The sequence below is a fragment of the Dreissena polymorpha genome, chromosome 15 (genome assembly GCF_020536995.1).
Source record: "Dreissena polymorpha isolate Duluth1 chromosome 15, UMN_Dpol_1.0, whole genome shotgun sequence".
Classification (NCBI taxonomy): domain Eukaryota; kingdom Metazoa; phylum Mollusca; class Bivalvia; order Myida; family Dreissenidae; genus Dreissena; species Dreissena polymorpha.
In genome coordinates this window covers 59,687,119-59,705,607 of record NC_068369.1, presented here as the reverse complement: position 1 = coordinate 59,705,607, position 18,489 = coordinate 59,687,119, and the positions used below count along the sequence as shown (strand labels likewise).

The following is an 18,489-nucleotide window of genomic DNA, read 5'->3' as shown; positions in this document are numbered from 1 at the left end:
CATGCTTTTTTGGGAGACTGTGTCCCTTTATATAGAGCCAGCAACAACATACGCACGGGCATAGCTGTAGTGAAACTATCGAAGCTGTGACAGCCGCAGCAGTCTTACTCACCAAATACAAATTAGAGTTAGTTCTACCAATTAAAATGGTTTTCTTATAGACTTAAAGGCTAGAATGATAACTAGGATTATTTGGGTTATGTAAGCACGTGTAGAAACCAAAATATTAACAAATAAAATGGACAATTACAGTATTTATAAATATGCTTCATTAAAAAAGTTATTAGAGCATATTATTATACAAATAAGTTATCATGAATTTGTTTTACGAATTTGGCTGTGCACGTATATTCAACGTTTAAATACATTAAATGTTTGGACTAACATAACATTTTACTCACTTTTATTTAAAGATGTGTTATGATTGCCTTTGCAATAGCGTCTTTGTATAAGCCTTGTTAACTTTGTTGATATTATAATCCACGTCACCGATTTTGTTTATTTGTGTAAAAATGTGTTATCACAAAATCGATACTCTCAATTTTCGCGCCGATTCCAGACATGCGTTTGTTTATTTCGGTTGAGCTTTTATCCTTTTTAACTACATTAATATTCGCTAAATTATTATGTGAACAAAAATGGTAACACATTAAACTTTTTATAAACAAGTCCAGAATGCTTTCTACCAACTTTATGCAACTCATTCATATTCATAACTATTCTGTAGATTGTTTTTTTGGGGAAAAAAAACACACACTATAATTATAATAGCATATCTTGTATAACATGTTTGAACATTATTGCTGCTACATGATATAACTTTTTTGTGTGATCATATGCATGTATGCAATGTATGTCTTATATTGAATAATAAACAAAATTCACAAAATTAACTTGTAGTTTCAAAGATAAATTGTTAAATGGAGAGATTTGGCAGATTGCAGTGTGTACATGTCTTGTTTATAGAAAGCATTTAACGACAAGATGTTTTGACTGAGCTGAGCTACCGATCCTTTTGTGTAAGATAAGTTAGATAACATATGTAAAAAAAAATTGGACTTAAATTGTTTGAATTCTGAACTTCAGCGCAACTTGTAAAGTTACAAGATGAGGTACATTGTACTCGTTAAACTCTGATATTTGTGAATTTCCGTTTTAATAAGATAACCAGCACCAGATTGTGTGAAAATTAAAAAGAGGTTACATCACATTATCTTTTATTTCGCTAATGAAGTTTGTCATACGCCACTGCATTGCTCTTTTGATTGCCATTTAAAAGTTACCTTATCAAAATCAATCACAACACTTTCAAACATCACTGTATGTTTTACGATCTGGATGATAAATGACTCCTTATGCAATTTTGAGCGTTAAAAAACGTACTTCGGTGGCAATAAAACTGTTTGTTTAGTAATGATAATCTTTCTGATCCCCAAGAGTCCAGATATTCGACGGCGATGCGTCACGTCAACAAGTTTTATTATCAATCAAAATTCACTGTATACAATAGAAAGTATTGTTCCTGTTTGTTCATTGATTATCATTACATTTTGTAAACGACATTAACGTTCTTAGCACTCAACTACCAAGTAAAAATGTCGGATAATGTGAAAACAAAAACATGAAACCACTTTTATGTTTATTTTCCATCATCCCCGGAATACATGGCGACTTGTTGTGGAAACATAGGCATCATCCCAGGTTGCTGTTGCACCATCTGCGGTTGCATCATCGGTGGCTGCGGTTGCATCATCTGTGGTGGCTGTTGGGGCATCATCTGTGGTGGCTGTTGAGACATCACCACGGGCTGTTGCATAACTGGGGCACGTGGCTGCTGGCGCGCGGGGTACGGCACGTGACTCACGGACACCTGCATCATGTCCGCGTGACCAACGGCGTCTGCGCGAGACAAACCGTACCACAGTATTAGTGCCGTTATAAATGCATATTAACGCAGACATATTCCATTTCACTTACTCGGGCAAATTCATATAAAATAAATTTGAAATAGTTTTTCATCTTCTGGGTATACAGTAAGTGTTAATTATGATCAAATTGTATACGATTGCGATGCTTGCATTGTTAGAAATATTAATTGATATCAATAATTTAAATTAGTGTTTCAATGAGACTAGGCGTCTTTGTATAGCAGTCAGCTCTCAAATATAAAGTCCGTGACTTACTTCTATCGCCCCAGCGTGCCTTTCGGTTTTCCTTTGCGTACATGATGGTTGGGTATTTTGCCACGTTCTCATAGCCGCAGACACAGCGGTCGCGACCTGGCGTGGGCTTGTCGATCACCTGTATCCAGCCCTCGTCATTTCGACAATCGCCCTTATGGACTGAACTGATCGCCCAGTGGCGGGAGTCGTCGTCACTGAAGGCCAAAAGTGTAATAATATATAACATTTCTATGGATACAAAATTAAAAATGCTTGATCAAGAAAGAGTCCGAGCGTATCGTCATTTATAAATTATCAAAATTCTATTATTTAAGCCTTAGCCTGCGTGAAAAACTAATCGCCGAATCATTATTTCATTGATTAACCGAATAATAGGCAATAATCGCCACTTACTATCTGCTGATAACTTCCTCTAGGTAGCAATAGCTGCTTGAAAAAACAACTGATAATAAACAATTGGTTAAGTCTACCCACCCGTCAAAGCTGAAGTCGTCGCCTGGGAAGCGAGTGCCGCTGAGCCCATCGGGGATGTCGCCGTAAGAGGATCGGCGAAGATTGGCAGGCGAGAAGAAGCTGGTAAGGTTCTGCATGGTGCCCTCGAACTCGAATTCCGCCACCTCGTCGCCGTCGTCATAGAGCTCCACTTTCACCTGCCGCGACACATAATGATCCAAAATAATATTAAAAATCATCATCATAATCATCATCATAATCATCATCATCATCATCATCATCATCATCATCATCATCATCATCATCATCATCATCATCATCATAATCATCATCATCATAATCATCATCATCATCATCATCATGGTCGTTATCACCATCAAATTCATCACTATCGTTTTAAGTATCGCCATATTTGTCATCGCGATGATTTTAATGAGTTTCATCGTAATTATGTATAGCTTTTCCGTAATTCCACATCATTATTGCTTTCATTGTTTTAGGAGAAGAAAAGCTGTCGCTTTACTTGGAATTATCATTAGAGATAATACAACATTTAACATTCTAATCAAAATGCTCGTGCTATGTCTCGTGGACACTTTTTTTCACAAACTACCCACCTTGTGTATCTTGTCGTGGTGCCACTGGTCGAGTTTCCAGGAGCGGAACTGCGAGTCGTCCTTGTCGCCGAAGCGCGCGCCGCGTTCTTGACTGAGGTAGTCGTCGTGGGAGTCCCACTCTTGGCCTTCGTATATCCGGTACACCGGTTCCCAGTCGTCCTCTGAATGTCAAGTGAAAGCGGTAAATGACCATTGTGTGTTTGTTAGTTTTTTGGAGTCATAAATGTCTGGACATTCATGTATTGTTTCGAAACGACGAGAGATAAATACTTGTAGCAAAGTTTAAATAAAATATACGATGCGCACGGTTGTAGTAAAATAACCTATGCTTAGGCGGGTAAAAATATGCAACACATTTAAAACATAGATTATTCGGTCGAAATTATTATAAACAGATATAAATTGTGTATTAATTTAAATTAAGTGACGCTAGGGCAACAATTCCCTTTTCATCGGAAATGCTTTTTTGTTATATACGATTTTTTTTCAAGCTGAGTAAATATTAATAGTTTACGTTTTATCTGATAACCTTTCTCGTTGACATATAATATTTTATATAGAGGGTCGGCGCATTCATTCAGCTATTGTTGTTTACTTCTGTAAAACAAAAACCTTGTTTGTAATTCAAATTCCGTGACTGAGGCTTTGATACGCCATTAAATTAATTACCGGCACCTATGTATTTTGTTCCTTTCAAACAGAAATAAAAAGTAAAATAATAAAACAACAACACATGATTGAAATGAAAACAAAACTAGAGAACTCATTAAAAAACAAACCATCTCGGGATAGCACGGGTCCGCCTACCATAATACCAATACCCGCACTGCACACTTGCACTAGAAGGCTTAAAGCCAGCACCGCACTGTTTTTCGGGACGCACAGCATTTCCATCACTTTTTAAAATCATGACTTGTTTAGAGATAATCTGTCCCTTTATATAGAGCTAGCAATACCTAGTACACGGGCGTAGATTAAGGGAAAGAATAATATGTGTGACAACCACATACTATTGTTAACAACATTCTTAATTCGACCACATGTGTGCATTATATTTAGAGCTATATATAGATTCGCATAATATCTTAAAGCCACACACCTTGCCTCTGACTGAAATGAAATACATGTTAATCAATACATATACATGCAATTTGAAAGTGTGCAAAATTGTCATTAAACCTAAAGCCTAGTTAGCAAGTAATTTATTATTTTTCAAATAGGAACCGCTTTTAAACCGGAAGTAGGATTTCTAAACGTATACGTCATTTCGACAAATGCGATTATTGTTAAGTTTTAAAGCGCAAAAAAAGACTGATTTCTACCTTGTTACCACCAGATATATTCTAATTAACATAGATAAAATATGCTATTTATACTAAAATTTACTATGCCAAAGAAGGTGTGTGGCTTTAAATATCTTTAATATATTATATATTAATTTTTGACAACACACGTTGCGGAGTCCTCAAAACATTTAATAGGGGGATATGTTACAAAATTACTTTTAAAAGTTTTGAATTATGTTCTGAACCCTCTTTTCTTTTTTCGTTGTCGATGCTTATCTTACGCCACTTCATGCGCTGTTTTTGTTTCAATAGAACTTGTCACCAAAAAGCACGACCAAGACATTTTATCATGCATTAAGTTGATTAATAGTGGGGTTATTGCAAAAAGATGAAAAACACCGTAAATAATATCGCTTTTGTGTTTGTATATGACGAGGCTTATTACAGGGGTTTTACATACACAGGGCGTAATCCATTTTAGGAAGACCAAACATGTCAAACTGAAGACAGATCCGCATCAAATCTGACAGACACCGCCTGCACGTGGGATTATTGTTTCAATGTGTCCATTAGCGAAGTAGAAAACACGCTATAAGTGTGACTAAGTATGACACAATCAACAAAATACCGGTTAATTTTTATGCCCGTCTTAAATGCGCCCATAATTTTTTTCCACAGTGTATGGTTGTGCATTTAAAAGCTTCTGGAACAGAATTCGAAGGCCTACATATATTTGTATAACTATCGTATTTACGCAAAGTTTCTTATGCCCATGTATGCAATATTTTATAGCTCCTTGATTGTTAAAATTTCAAGTTGCTAACGTGTGGTTTCAAATTGATTTGAGGTTATACATTTTGTATATTGATGGATGATTAATTACATCTTTGAGTTACACAAACGTATTTTTTTAAATTTACGTTTGATGTCATAAAACTGTTTGTTTAATATTATATAAACAACCTTTTTGACCCAGATCTTTGATAAACGAAGACATTGCGTATTGTCAACAAATTAAATTTATATCTTAAAAGAATACGAAGTATTGTTACCGGTAACGATTAATTGTTCACCAAATTTTAGATTACGACATTAATAGTCGCAATATTTGACCCCCCGAAACACTATCAGAAAATCAAAAACAACAACAAAATGTGTCTATATTTTTATCCGCAGACTTGACAACAGAATGAGTACATGAAAATTTGATGCATTTTATATTGTGTGGTTTTATTTAACAAAATCCTTCGTTTTGTCCTACGCGGCGAATCTAAGTTATTGGAACGTGAACAAATAAACAGATACGACGATCCTACAATTTTGAACAGTATATACGCCGTCTGCTTTGTCCTAAAATAGAAATATGTACGGACATACATGCTTTGATACAAAATCACAATCAGAATGAAATTTCTCGGTTGCATCCCCGTCAACAAGACTAACAGATACTGCACATGACGTACAAACATTTCAATAACTGGGATTCTTGAGAGACTTAGGGCAGGGAAACATACAGTTGGACATAAATGGACCATTTAAAGGGATCTTTTCACGTTTTGGTAAATTGACAAAATTGAAAAAGTTGTTTCAGATTCGCAAATTTTCGTTTAAGTTATGATATTTGTGAGGAAACAATATTACTGAACATTTACCAAGGTCTAATATAGCCATTGTATGCATCTTTTGACGATTTAAAAGCCTGAAAATTATAAAGCGTTGCAACGCGAAACGATTGAATAATTTGGAGAGTTCTGTTGTTGTCGTTTAATTTCTTGAAACTACGAAGATTGCTTATATAAAGTATAAAATACTCCGGGAGTCACTGGTTCGAGCCCTGATGCGGTCTCCTTGTTTTCCATTTTTTAGTCTTGATTTTTTTTACTGGAGCTTTTTAGATCCAATATTTACAGTTATCAATATAAAGCATTTAATGAAAACTTCAAACAATGCCAAAATCTGTGAAAAGGCCCCTTTTATTTCGCTTCGTCCTGTTTATGCGTGCACTTAATGTATGACGACTGTTACCAATTTTGGTTTTGATCATACCTGCGTGTCAAGGCCATTGCGATCTAAGTACTTCCCTAAAGGTGACTGCGGGCGACCGTGTCAGCTAGTTTTTGACAACTTGATTAGTTATTTATGTGGCGCCAAAAATAATCCAGTCGCCCCGAAGTATTTTTCTTGTGGTCAGAAACACCGAGCATCAACGTGCACGTATTTAATTAAACGTGTCACAATTGGGCGGTAATAGTAGCAAAAACTAATGTATAAAGACGTCAAGTCTTAACTGGTTCTGTGCAACAAAGATTTATCAATAAACTTTTATTGATAGATATATGTGTGAAACAATCGGACCAATACCAGTACGATACACCGTGCGACTTCGTGTGGGTTCGGTTGATACTATTTGTACGCAATTTTTCATCAACCTTAAGCTGTGATTTTTGTTTTACCCTTTGCATGCTGTGAAATTTGTTGTCTGCAAAAATGTGCTGAATTTCTAAAATTAGCATTGTTTTTGATTTTTTTTTCAAAGAATACTATCAGAATAGCAGTTTGGATCCTGATGAGACGCCACGTTTTGTGACGTCTCATCTGAATCCAAACTGTTTGCAAAGCCCTTCAAAATTCGGTTCCAGCACTGGAAGAGTTAATTCAGTTATCGGTTATGTTTGTTTGTGTCATATATATCAGTCAATGACGATGCTTCGTTCTCATATACAACAAGAAACCGTCGGAGACGGGTGATGCTCCCCAAAGTTTTTTTTTGGTCACAATATTGCACTATATATTCAGATAAAGGAAACGTCTTGAGGGCATAACTTTGGACAAAATAATACGATGGATGGTTTAGCAACTTAAAAATTTCAAGGACCATAACTCTCTAAATAATCATCTAACCAGAACCCACAAATAACATGCGCATCTCCTCAAGGTAGTTAAGCTTCCCATAAAGCTTCATTGAATTCCAGTCAGTAGTTGGGGAGAAATAGCCCGGACAAGAATTGCACTATATGTACAGTTTAAAGAAAATTTCAAACGGCCATAACTCTGTGAAAAATCAACCGACCATAACCGGCTGATAATATGCACATCTCCTGTTGGTAGTGAAGCTTCCCATAAAGTTTCATTGAATTCCCGTGATAAGTTGCTGAGAAATAGCTCGGACAAGAATTGCACTATATGTACAATGGAAAATTTCAAAGGGCCATAACTCTGTGAAAAATCATCCGACGAGAACCGGCTGATAATATGCACATCTCCTCTTGGTCGTGAAGCTTCCCATAAAGTTTAATTGAATTCCGGTCATTAATTGCTGAGAAATAGCCCGGACAAAAATTGTGCACGGACGGACGGACACACGCACGGACAGACGAAGCGGCGACTATATGCTGCCCCCAAAAATTTTGGGGGAGCATAAATAACCACACAACTTATTTGACATAGTAAATTTAAGTATAAATTTAAGTATAAATATTTTATCTATGTTAATTAGAATATATCTGGTGGTTACAAGGTTGAAATCAGTCTTTTTGCGCTTTAAAACTTAAAAATAGTTGCGTTTGTCGAAATGGACGTATACATCTAGAAATCCTAGTTTCGATTTTAAAAGCGGTACCGTTAAAAAATAATAAATTACTTGCTAACTAGGCTAATGAGTTAATTTTATCTATACCAATTTGAATATATCCGGTGTTTACAAGGTAGAAATCTGTCTTTTTTGCGCTTTAAAACTTAAAAATAATCGCGTTTGACGAAATGGACGTATACATATAGAAATCCTACTTTCTGTTTAGCAGTACCGAGTTAAAAATAATAAATTACTTGCTAATTAGGCTTTAAATTTATTGACAATTTTGCATACTTTCAAATTGCATCTATATGTATTGATTAACATGTATTTCATTTTACGGTCAGAAGCAAGGTGTATGGCTTTAAAGAGTAAGCTGGTTTGCCAGTACTAAGTGCAGGCGAGTATTCAAGTGACAGATAACAGCCTTAATTGACTCACAAAACGGCAGAGTATCATGCTGACTTAAAAACTGAAACGAGCACCGAGTTCATGAACTAAAATGAGGATTTAAGAGTTGAAAGGAGCGCATTTGTACGCGTTGATAACGTTTACGAGTGATCGGTCTTATAAACAATTATTCATGTGAAGTTGACGTGCTACAGAATACAAAATTTCTCAATAGAAGAGAGGGACTAACCCATTCATCAAGTGGGGATTACAAACGAGATACCCCAGGACACGCGGCGCTGAGCTATGTCTTCATAAGTGGGGATTACAAACGAGATACCCCAGGACACGCGGCGCTGAGCTATGTCTTCACCCCAGGACACGCGGCGCTGAGCTATGTCTTCATCAAGTTTTTGTTGAAGGATTCAGTGTACAGAATTTGAAAATTGCTATTACGCAAATGAGGACACACTACCATGCGAAAATGGTTTTTATGCCGTTGCGCAGTCTGGTCAGTAGCTATCCTGTCCGCTATAAAGTCATGCAAGGTTTCGTGGTTGTGTAAGTGGACAGGGTAGCTCATGACCTGACTGCGGGACTGGGCAGGATGGTCTGGAGCTACATTGGCTGCATATGACATAAGACCCATTTTTGCATGACATGGCTCATATTGGCTTCTAGGCGACCAGTCACAATAAGGACCAACGCAAAATGAGTTTCACGTACAATATTTACAAAAAACGACTGTTTATAACTTAAAACAAAATATACAATATAACAATAACAATATCGAATACCGAGACACAGTTAACATCTCTAACATACAAAACATTCATTCTCGCACACTGCACACATTCCAGTATATCATTTAAATAAAATTTATAAATAAATCAAAGCAAACATTTTATGTCAGGCCATGGGTCTGACAATACATGTTAGAATGACAAAACAGTATTATTCATAAGAAGTTAACACCACCTGACATAAACTGTTAAGATATGTCATGATGCAATAAAGACATAACAATATTTTCCTCCAAATATCATTGAATAACAATGAAACCGTTATACTAGAGTAAAATCGACACAGGTAGAAATAAAATGTTTCGTAAAATGTCAATAAACTATGTTAATGAAAATTTATAAAAAAAGTTCATTCGTTATGTTATTTGAATGTTTTGAAACATACATGTATTCATAAATTCAAGTCAAAGTTATGCTTATATTGTGTGATTATACACAAGAATGAAATGCTATGCATAAAACCTAAATAGAAACCTCTAAGCATGTCTCATAATTCAAAAGTAAGTATAGAATTTTTATCTCTCTCTCTCTCTCATTGAACTAATTAAAAAATTAAGAACAATTTAAATGAACAGTGATATTAATACTCCACATGAAAAAAGTGATCTGCATATTCTGACAATATAAAAACCATAAAAGTCAGACAATGTTTTTTAATTGCACAAATCATTTCATCAAACAGAAACTTTCAAATATGCGAATTACTATCTTAAATTATTGATAAATGTTCAATGTTCAAGATACTCAACATGTGTCTGTAAAATCAACTACATAAAATATATTTCTAAATTGCTTTGAGATTAAAAAATACTTTTTTAACAAAATTTGTGGCATATAAATGAATCAGGATACTTTTAATACATAGTAACGTTTACATAAGGAAATTTACCGACATTAGAATGTTTTGTGATTTTTATTTCACATATATTACCAAATATTACTACAAAAATCTCTTATTAAAGTTTAGGTGCAAAATGTTTTGAGGTAAATGTTGCTAAGTCAAACAACTGACATTAACATTCCAAAAAAGTGTCATTTGACATTTGTGATAATTGAACATGACTATTCAAAAATGCAAACATGCTGACATTAGACATTTGTAGCCAATAAAGCATTTATAATTATTAATTAAAAAAAAATTGCTTTGCTATTTTAATTTTATGGCAGCTTAGTGTTTAAACAGGTCTACCATAACACTGAAGGCAAAAGAGAACCAAAATACTTATTACAATCAGAGTTTTATTATTCCTGATGAAGTAAATATGAATACTAAAGGTATATGAATATTACATCTAAATACACATGAGGTCATATGATACATTTATTCAACAAATACAGGTATAAAGATTTGGATTGCACTTATTTCCGACAGCATGGCTGACAAAGTATTTTAATGTTTTCTTTGTATCTATGATTAGTCATCAACAGTTTATGTATGTAAATTTGGGCTGAATTTCTAAGAAAACGACAAGGCTCTCTAATTTATACCATGGCTTGATGACAAGCAGGGACTTGAATAGGTAGCATTTGTCGCTATCAAGTGTCATAGGTCAAAATGTCGTCTGCATTTATATGAATGGTGACAATACTACATGACTGTTATGGTCTTTCTTAAAACACGATCTCAATTAAATTAATGTGTCATAAAGATAAAAAAAATTTTTTAATGAGACACGTATTACAACCTAACCACAACACAGGCAAATTACATACGTTTTGTTAAAAAACTTTATTGTAATACATGCTTACAATATGTTAGCTAAATTGTTGATGCATGTACTCAAATATCTAAAAAAAGTTTAAATTTACAATTAAGACTTTTAAATAGCATCAAAAATTGCCTTGTTGACAGCAAAATCTAAACCTGTATACATATCACATGTATCTATTCATCATTAGAAATTGTATATACACGTCAATATAAAATGATTTTACACAATAAAACACAACAATTATTTTTGTTATCAAACCTTTGAAATGCTGGCTGTCTTTTAAATAACAAGTAACAGATCATTGCAAAATATTTGGCATTTTCTCATAAATTCTGACATCTGACACAATCACTAGTTTATAGATTTAGAACCGAAGACAAATTCTTATAGAGAACAACTATGGTTTGTTTTGAAAACACACTACTGGTAAAACCAATTGTAATGCACATATTAAGTAACTTATTTGCATTCAGCATGCAAACTTAGTATAGGCTGCATAAATTGATTACTTGCTTTAAATGTAATTTCATTTGTCTAAGAAGCATTCAATCTACTAGAATTTTTTTTTTAAACATTTAATTACTCAATCATTCTTTAACAATTATTGACATAATTTATAGTACTACCATATCTAATTCACAAGCAACACAAGACAGTTAAAACATTTTTCATGTGAGATTCATGGTTTCAGACAACAGCAAATATAAATATCATTTAAATATAAAAACAAATAAAACTTAACGTAATCGTTATTCTTGTTTGGCATGTAAACCACTCAAAGACATCTTGGGTTTACCTTAACCAACTGCAATACCGCTTGTAACAAGCAGCATCTTTAATATAAAAAAAGGTAAAATAGAATTAATACATTTTACGCTTGGCTTCTTTCCCATAACCTACTATAATTGTATAAACAAGAGCACCGCATAATAGGTGCCAACGCTCGGCTGCGGGTGCAGTTTTGAATAAATGAAATCTTGTCAATTTTTTTTTTTTAGAGGTCACAGTGACATTGACCTTTGAACTAGTGACCCAAAAATGTGTGTGGCATGTAGAACTCATCAAGGTGCAGCTACAAATTAAGTTTCAATGTTGTAGGTGGAAGCACTTTCATTTTGGAACCAATGTTCAAAAGGTTAACAAAATGTTAAGGTTTTAGCACGACGCGGACGGTGGACGACACGACGAGCTGGCTATGACAATACCTCTGGTTTTCTCCGACAACAGCTGAGCTAAAAATTATAAAACGAAATGGATATTCTGTATTACTGAACATTGTCAATGAGTATAAGAATAGTTAGAACAAAACATTTAATGACTTAACAAACTTTAAGTAACTTAATTAATTAAAACAAAAAGTAAAGAGAAATAAAAAGAAACAATATTAGAGTTACTGCTGATACACCTATAAGCTGCTAAGTAGCTATTATGACATTTGTCATAATGAAGTTATGACTAAGGGAGATAACCTTATTTGGTATTAAAGTCATCCTGAAAATAGATTGTCAACAATTTAGACAAAATCAAATGTCAAGGTAGTTGAATTCATTGCCACCTGGTTTATGTAAATTATTACAGGTCAATTATTGCAGTATTATTACTGTAAATTACAGGTACAGGTCTTCAACTATAGTACATACCACGTGTAATTCTTCTTCATTTGTACATTTTCTTTTAAATGTTTCAATAACAACACATCAACATACAAATACAACAAATACATAACACTTTACATTGATGAACAACACTTTGGCAACACTGAACAACAATTAATAAGACCACAAGAAATGATTCAAGCCCAATATACACTTAAAATCTACTGAAACAATGCACAAGAATTAAAATCCACTTTTGAAGGTTTGACTGAATGTTCGAAAAACATTTTTTGGAGATTATTTCATAGTAATTTTGTTCTTTATCAATCAATTATCTGACAAAAGACTTCCAGCATCATGTAAATATTACAGCACTTCAATGATAAATTAATATTATGCATTATCATACCATCTCACGTCTGACATATTATCAAATGTATACCACTCGTTTTCCAGTAGTCATGAGATTGGATTTTCAGTGCAAGATTTTTCTTAAAATGGTGAACAATTAATCAAACACCAAGTACAGGTTTGGGACTAAAATCCATCAGCTGTGGACTTCGAACTGTATGTAGGTATTATTCTAGCTGATGGGTGAATACATCACAACTATCAAAGCACTCTATGACATCTGATCCTCATTGTCTACTCAGCCAGCCCATATTCTGCAAGCATTGTGTCAAACGAAAATGGAACAAACTGGTAGCCTTCGCCTTTGTAAAACTTGGATTGGAACTCCACCCTGGAAAATAAACAAACATGGAGTAAGGACACATTTAAAAGGTAATTAATTGTACTTTTATTGATAATTCTATACTTTGATATTAAAAAGCTTGAGGGTATACCTTAGGCCATTTTGTCACGTCATATCCAAGAGGTATCCAACAAAACATGCATGCAGTTATTTCAGAATCAAACTAATAATGGTGAACATTATCCTTGATAGATATCCAGCCAATAACATGGTTACCAATCAAGACAGAGGACTATATAGCAACAAAGAACATTGTAACCAATGGAGACTCGATAGATAGCCGACAAAAAACATGGTTACCAATGGAGACTTGATAGCGGACAAATAACATGGTTACCAATGGAGACTTGATAGATAGCCGACAAATAACATGGTTACCAATGGAGACTTGATAGATAGCTAACAAATAACATAGTTACCAATGGAGACGGAGGGCGTGCAGGAAAGCTGACATGCCCTCCATGAGTACCAGGATCACAATGGAGCAGCAGGCCCAGAATGCAAAGCAGACGAAGATGAAGATCACCGAGAGCCACTGGATCTTGAAGCTCAGAGCGGTTGTCATCACCATGGTCCACAGGACCTCTGACAGCTCTGGGGAAGATAATGTGTGCTTGATAGGTAAAATAATGTTAATTTTCTTATTATGAGCAGTGCTCTGTGAAAATTAGGCTTAATTCATGCGATTCAAATGTTGTCTCATATTAGCATGAGCAGTCCTCACAGGCTAATCAGGGACAACACTTACCCTTTAAACTTGATAATGGTTTAAAAGAAAATTCTGTTAAACCAAAAATTCTACACAAGCAAACAGTGTCCCTCTTTGATTAGCTTTTGTGGACTGCACATGCTAATCTGGGATGACTCTTTCCTCACATGTACTAAGCCTGTTTTTCCCCTATCTAGGTTCATATTCTTATGACATTATTTGACATTAATAAAAAATCTGCAAATAAAACTTGTGGCTATTTTTAAAAGCTTGTCCATCTTGAACATAATTATATGACATTCATTATGCCGAAAATGTTATCAACACAGTTTTTAATTGTTTTAGAGACTCGTTTCAAGGACTCACATTAACACAGTTTGAAGGAGATTGAGAATAATTGAAAACTAAGTTCAAACACTCGCATCTTACTGCCAAAAGGTGTATCATACAAAGCTATTTATTCTGCAAATATGTCGAATCCATATTCATAATTGTTTTTATCCAAGTTAAAATAATAATAATAAACAACACAACCTACAATTTATCACTTCTTCCATAACACTCTTTCAATAAACCAAAACAATACAAAAAAACATGACAAGATGTAGATAACTCACGTGCATGTGCCAGACTGAGAGCCCACAGTCGCAGGTAGGAGGCCGTGTGTGAGACACAGCCCAGGCAGTACTCTATTGTGTGGATCGCCTGCGTGATCATGACCTCACTGAAGTCAAATGGCTGCAAAACATGAATGACGCTGTCAAAAGATGTTTCTTCTATTTTAAAACAATTAAATTAAAAACAATTTATTTTTAATGGAAGTATCAGCAGAGGTTGTATCCACAAAGCCCCTAAGGAATATTTAAACCTAAATTGTTCTGAAGAGAAATACTTATACCGGTAGTCAATTTTAATCAAAGTAGACCAACATAAAACAAAAGAGAAATTTCTAAAAAGCATATACTTAATTACATGTACTTCAGCCATTGGCTATTTCATGCACAGTACATGTAACCTAGTATATATTTCTTGTATGTGTAGAAGCATACTATTCCGCAAACAGAAAAAAACTGATTGCAGAAAGAACATTTAATCTGCAAATTTCACTTTTGCAATAAGTTGCAAAATGTATTGACAAATACATTTTAAACAGTACCTATATGTATTATGTTTATAAATGTTATATATTATGAGCATGGATTAAGCTACACATGCATGCAGCTTTTATGATAATATGATGATGCTTTGTTATTAATTACATGAATGCATTTTGTGTAATGGGGCTAAAAACACCGGTACGACTACTTAAGTCAGATAATTACACAATCTTTGAATTTAACTAATTAATGACAATATTATTAATTGACTATACAATGTTATTAATAATATTTTAGTGTTAATAGCCTCAAACAATTATTTAAATATGATTAAACATATTTTTCTTCAGTCTGAAGCAAAACATTCATGCAAACTGATGCATGTGATCGTAACATGCTTTGAAAGTGGATAACAACAACTCAAACAATAAATGCTAAATAAAATCAAAACTAAAATGTTTTTTAACAGGTCTTACTTTCACTTTCATCAATTTTTCAAGGGAATCTATGTGGACATTGTATCTGCTCGTTGACAGATCTATTTCGCAGACATCCTCTCCTATCTAGTGTGCATCCAATTTAATTTTAATGCTAATAGAATAATTTCAACAAATTCATTTTAGCAAAAAAAATAACAGATCCTTAATTTAAGAATATTTTGAGGGCAGTAAATATGTAGTTCTGTGTTTTTCTTTATTTTTGTTATCAGCATTTCACAGAAGTCTTATTAGTTACACTGTTAGTAACCGACGGTGTATGGGATATACAACCTCAGTTATTTCATACCATACGAGAGCGAAGCTAGAGTATGGTATTAAATTACTGAGGGTGTATATCCCAATATTACACCGTCAGTTACTAACGGTGTAACGATTATATCTCAACCGATTACTCGATTACTTGGGTAGTATGGAAATTACTCGGGTGTATGGAAAAAAACTAATGGGCACGTGATCGCTCTAAGCCAATCGGATTAGGTAATTTGTGTAAAGTGTGTAGGAGGTGAGATATATTTCAACACATTACAACTTCAGTTTGAATTGTTGGAAAAGTAAACAGTTTTACTAAAATTTGAAGTACAAATCAGTAAGCTTTTGAGCATTTTCACAACGGCATTCAAAAAATGTAATCTGGTATTAGCCGAGCCAATGTGGAATATAAGTGATTGGTCAAATGTCATATTAACCGAGCTTGCAGTGAATTTAGATTTGTCAAATAATGTATTTGGCGTGGCTTTCTGTATTGGCAGTGTTTTTCAAGTATTGGTCAAGTTATGAGAGTTATTGCGAGGCTCACGCTGCATATGGCGAGAAAAGTAACCAGAATCATTAAGTCAATTACTAATTATTCATACAAACAGCATAGGGGTGGAGGTCTAGACCAAGCATAAAGCATTCAGTTTTCACTTCCATGAGAAACAAAGTCTTTACTTCATTTTAAAGTCAATACATGAATAACTAAAATGAAAATATTTTTCTCATAAAAATCAAATACTTATATTTTTGCCACCAGGTGGTTTCTAAAGATAGCAAAGTAGAGACAAGTCTGGGATGATGGAACACTTTAGTGAGGTTGTTACTTTTAAAACACAGTGAATCAAAGTAAAAACTATTGTGCACCATTATGTACATGCAAACAGATTCTTATATGGAAACATATGTTGCTGCTTTTACAGCTCAGAAATCTTTGCTCCACCGTAACTGACCTCTCAATGGTACTTCAGTTTAATGACAATTAAATATGTTAATATATACTAAACTGTGTTATAAATTATAGGAAAGTACAATGTAACATTCAATGTTAGATATGTTTGAAATATTAATGAATGCAGCCTCACGCATACAAAGAAATGTAGTTAATCTGATATACATAGAATAGACCATATTTGTTGATCGGGGTATATGAACAAATTTTATTTCGTAAGTGGTAATGAAAAAATATATTTTCACAAGTGGCGTAGCAAAATGTAAAAACCTACTTTTATCATAACCACAAGTTGAATAAACATTCAATCCTAACTGGAAGAAACAAGAATATTATTTTCTGTTATTTTATGTTCTAGTACAATAAATAAACAACAATACTGGAGAAAAGCTAAGATATCTTATTTGCGTATAATATGATGTCATCAAAATGAGTTTAAATTATTATTTATAATTATTTAAACATCATTTCATTAATAGTGAGGTGGGATTTTTTTAAAAAGATAAATGATGCTTTTGTCAATAGTTTTCCTCCATGAATGGAAAATACATGTTTACTGATATTCCACAAGCATTTACAACTGTCTGAAAAAGTAAATGACAGAGGGATACTGTTGTTGGAGAAATGTTGCTTTTACTCGTAAATTTTTACTGTACCAGTAGATAAAATTACAAAAGCTTACCATATACCTTTCACTTAACTCAATTTTTCTTTTACAAATAAAATTCTACATTCTTCTGAAAAACATAATTATAATTAAAATAAAAGTTCCCATGAATAGGATTTTGTTAATATGTATAAAAGTTAACTTTTGGCAAAACAAAGTGTTTAAAGTAAGTAGAGAAATAAATCACAGTTAATCATATCGTCTGAAAATGCATCATGCTTGGTTGAAAAAAAAACAACACAGCAACACTGCATTGACTAAACAAAAGGACAATATAGAAAATTGATGTGACATATAAATGATTAACTTGGAAAAAAAAGTATTTAATAGAATGGTAGCATTCACCTATACATTTAATGTACATGTATTGTGTTTTATAATATGCTGATATGCTTCATTTATAATGTATTGCATATTTCGAGGTGTTATCAACATTTTTTCCACAATACTTTTGTTTGAGCCTTTGAAAAGTGATTCATTAAAGCACTTATCTCCTAGGTGAAGTTTTAATAAATAACTAGAAATGGCGCGGCAGAGGCCGACGCGTATCCCCACGCCGAATGTTTGACCTAGGTGTGCCCCAGGGTTGGTAATGGGGCCATGCATAGCTGAGATTGACCGTATTGTCATAAGAGAAGTTCATCATCAATTAGAAGTGAATTGGTGTAGAAATGAAGAAGTTATAGTAAAAGGCAATTTTGGGTGGGTGTGACATATGTGGGCAGGGCGCCCCAGGGTTGGTAATTGTGCCATGCATAGTTGAGATTGACCGTATTGTCATAAGAGAAGTTCAGTATCAATTTGAAGTGAATCGGTGCAGAAATGAAGAAATTATAGTAAAAGGCAATTTTGGGCGGGTGTGGTCTATGTGGGCGGGGCCCCAGGGTTGGTAATGGGGCCATGCATAGTTGAGATTGACCGTATTGTCATAAGAGAGGTTCAGTATCA

At 34.0% G+C, this 18,489-nt stretch overlaps 2 protein-coding genes across 4 annotated transcripts in view; both read right to left on the bottom strand.

Moving 5' to 3' along the window:
• Positions 1-1,626: 1,626 nt before the first annotated feature.
• LOC127860392 (uncharacterized) lies at positions 1,627-4,160 on the bottom strand. Its single transcript, XM_052398445.1, has 5 exons — positions 4,033-4,160; positions 3,254-3,414; positions 2,658-2,833; positions 2,184-2,377; positions 1,627-1,899 (listed from the first exon to the last, which is right to left on the bottom strand). The coding sequence occupies exons 1-5, from the start codon at positions 4,145-4,147 to the stop codon at positions 1,640-1,642; spliced, it is 906 nt and encodes a 301-aa protein (XP_052254405.1). The 5' UTR covers positions 4,148-4,160; the 3' UTR covers positions 1,627-1,639.
• Positions 4,161-9,212: 5,052 nt separating this feature from the next.
• The window catches only part of LOC127860135 (V-type proton ATPase 116 kDa subunit a 1-like), a 52,211-nt gene continuing 42,934 nt past the window's right edge, over positions 9,213-18,489 (bottom strand). For all 3 annotated transcript variants that reach the window (XM_052397980.1, XM_052397981.1, XM_052397982.1), the window contains 4 exons: positions 15,647-15,733; positions 14,691-14,811; positions 13,784-13,958; positions 9,213-13,352 (listed from right to left, as the gene is read on the bottom strand). In XM_052397980.1, coding sequence (XP_052253940.1) covers positions 13,256-13,352; positions 13,784-13,958; positions 14,691-14,811; positions 15,647-15,733 — 480 coding nt within the window. In that variant the 3' untranslated portion in view covers positions 9,213-13,255. The remainder of the gene's footprint in view (positions 13,353-13,783; positions 13,959-14,690; positions 14,812-15,646; positions 15,734-18,489) is intronic.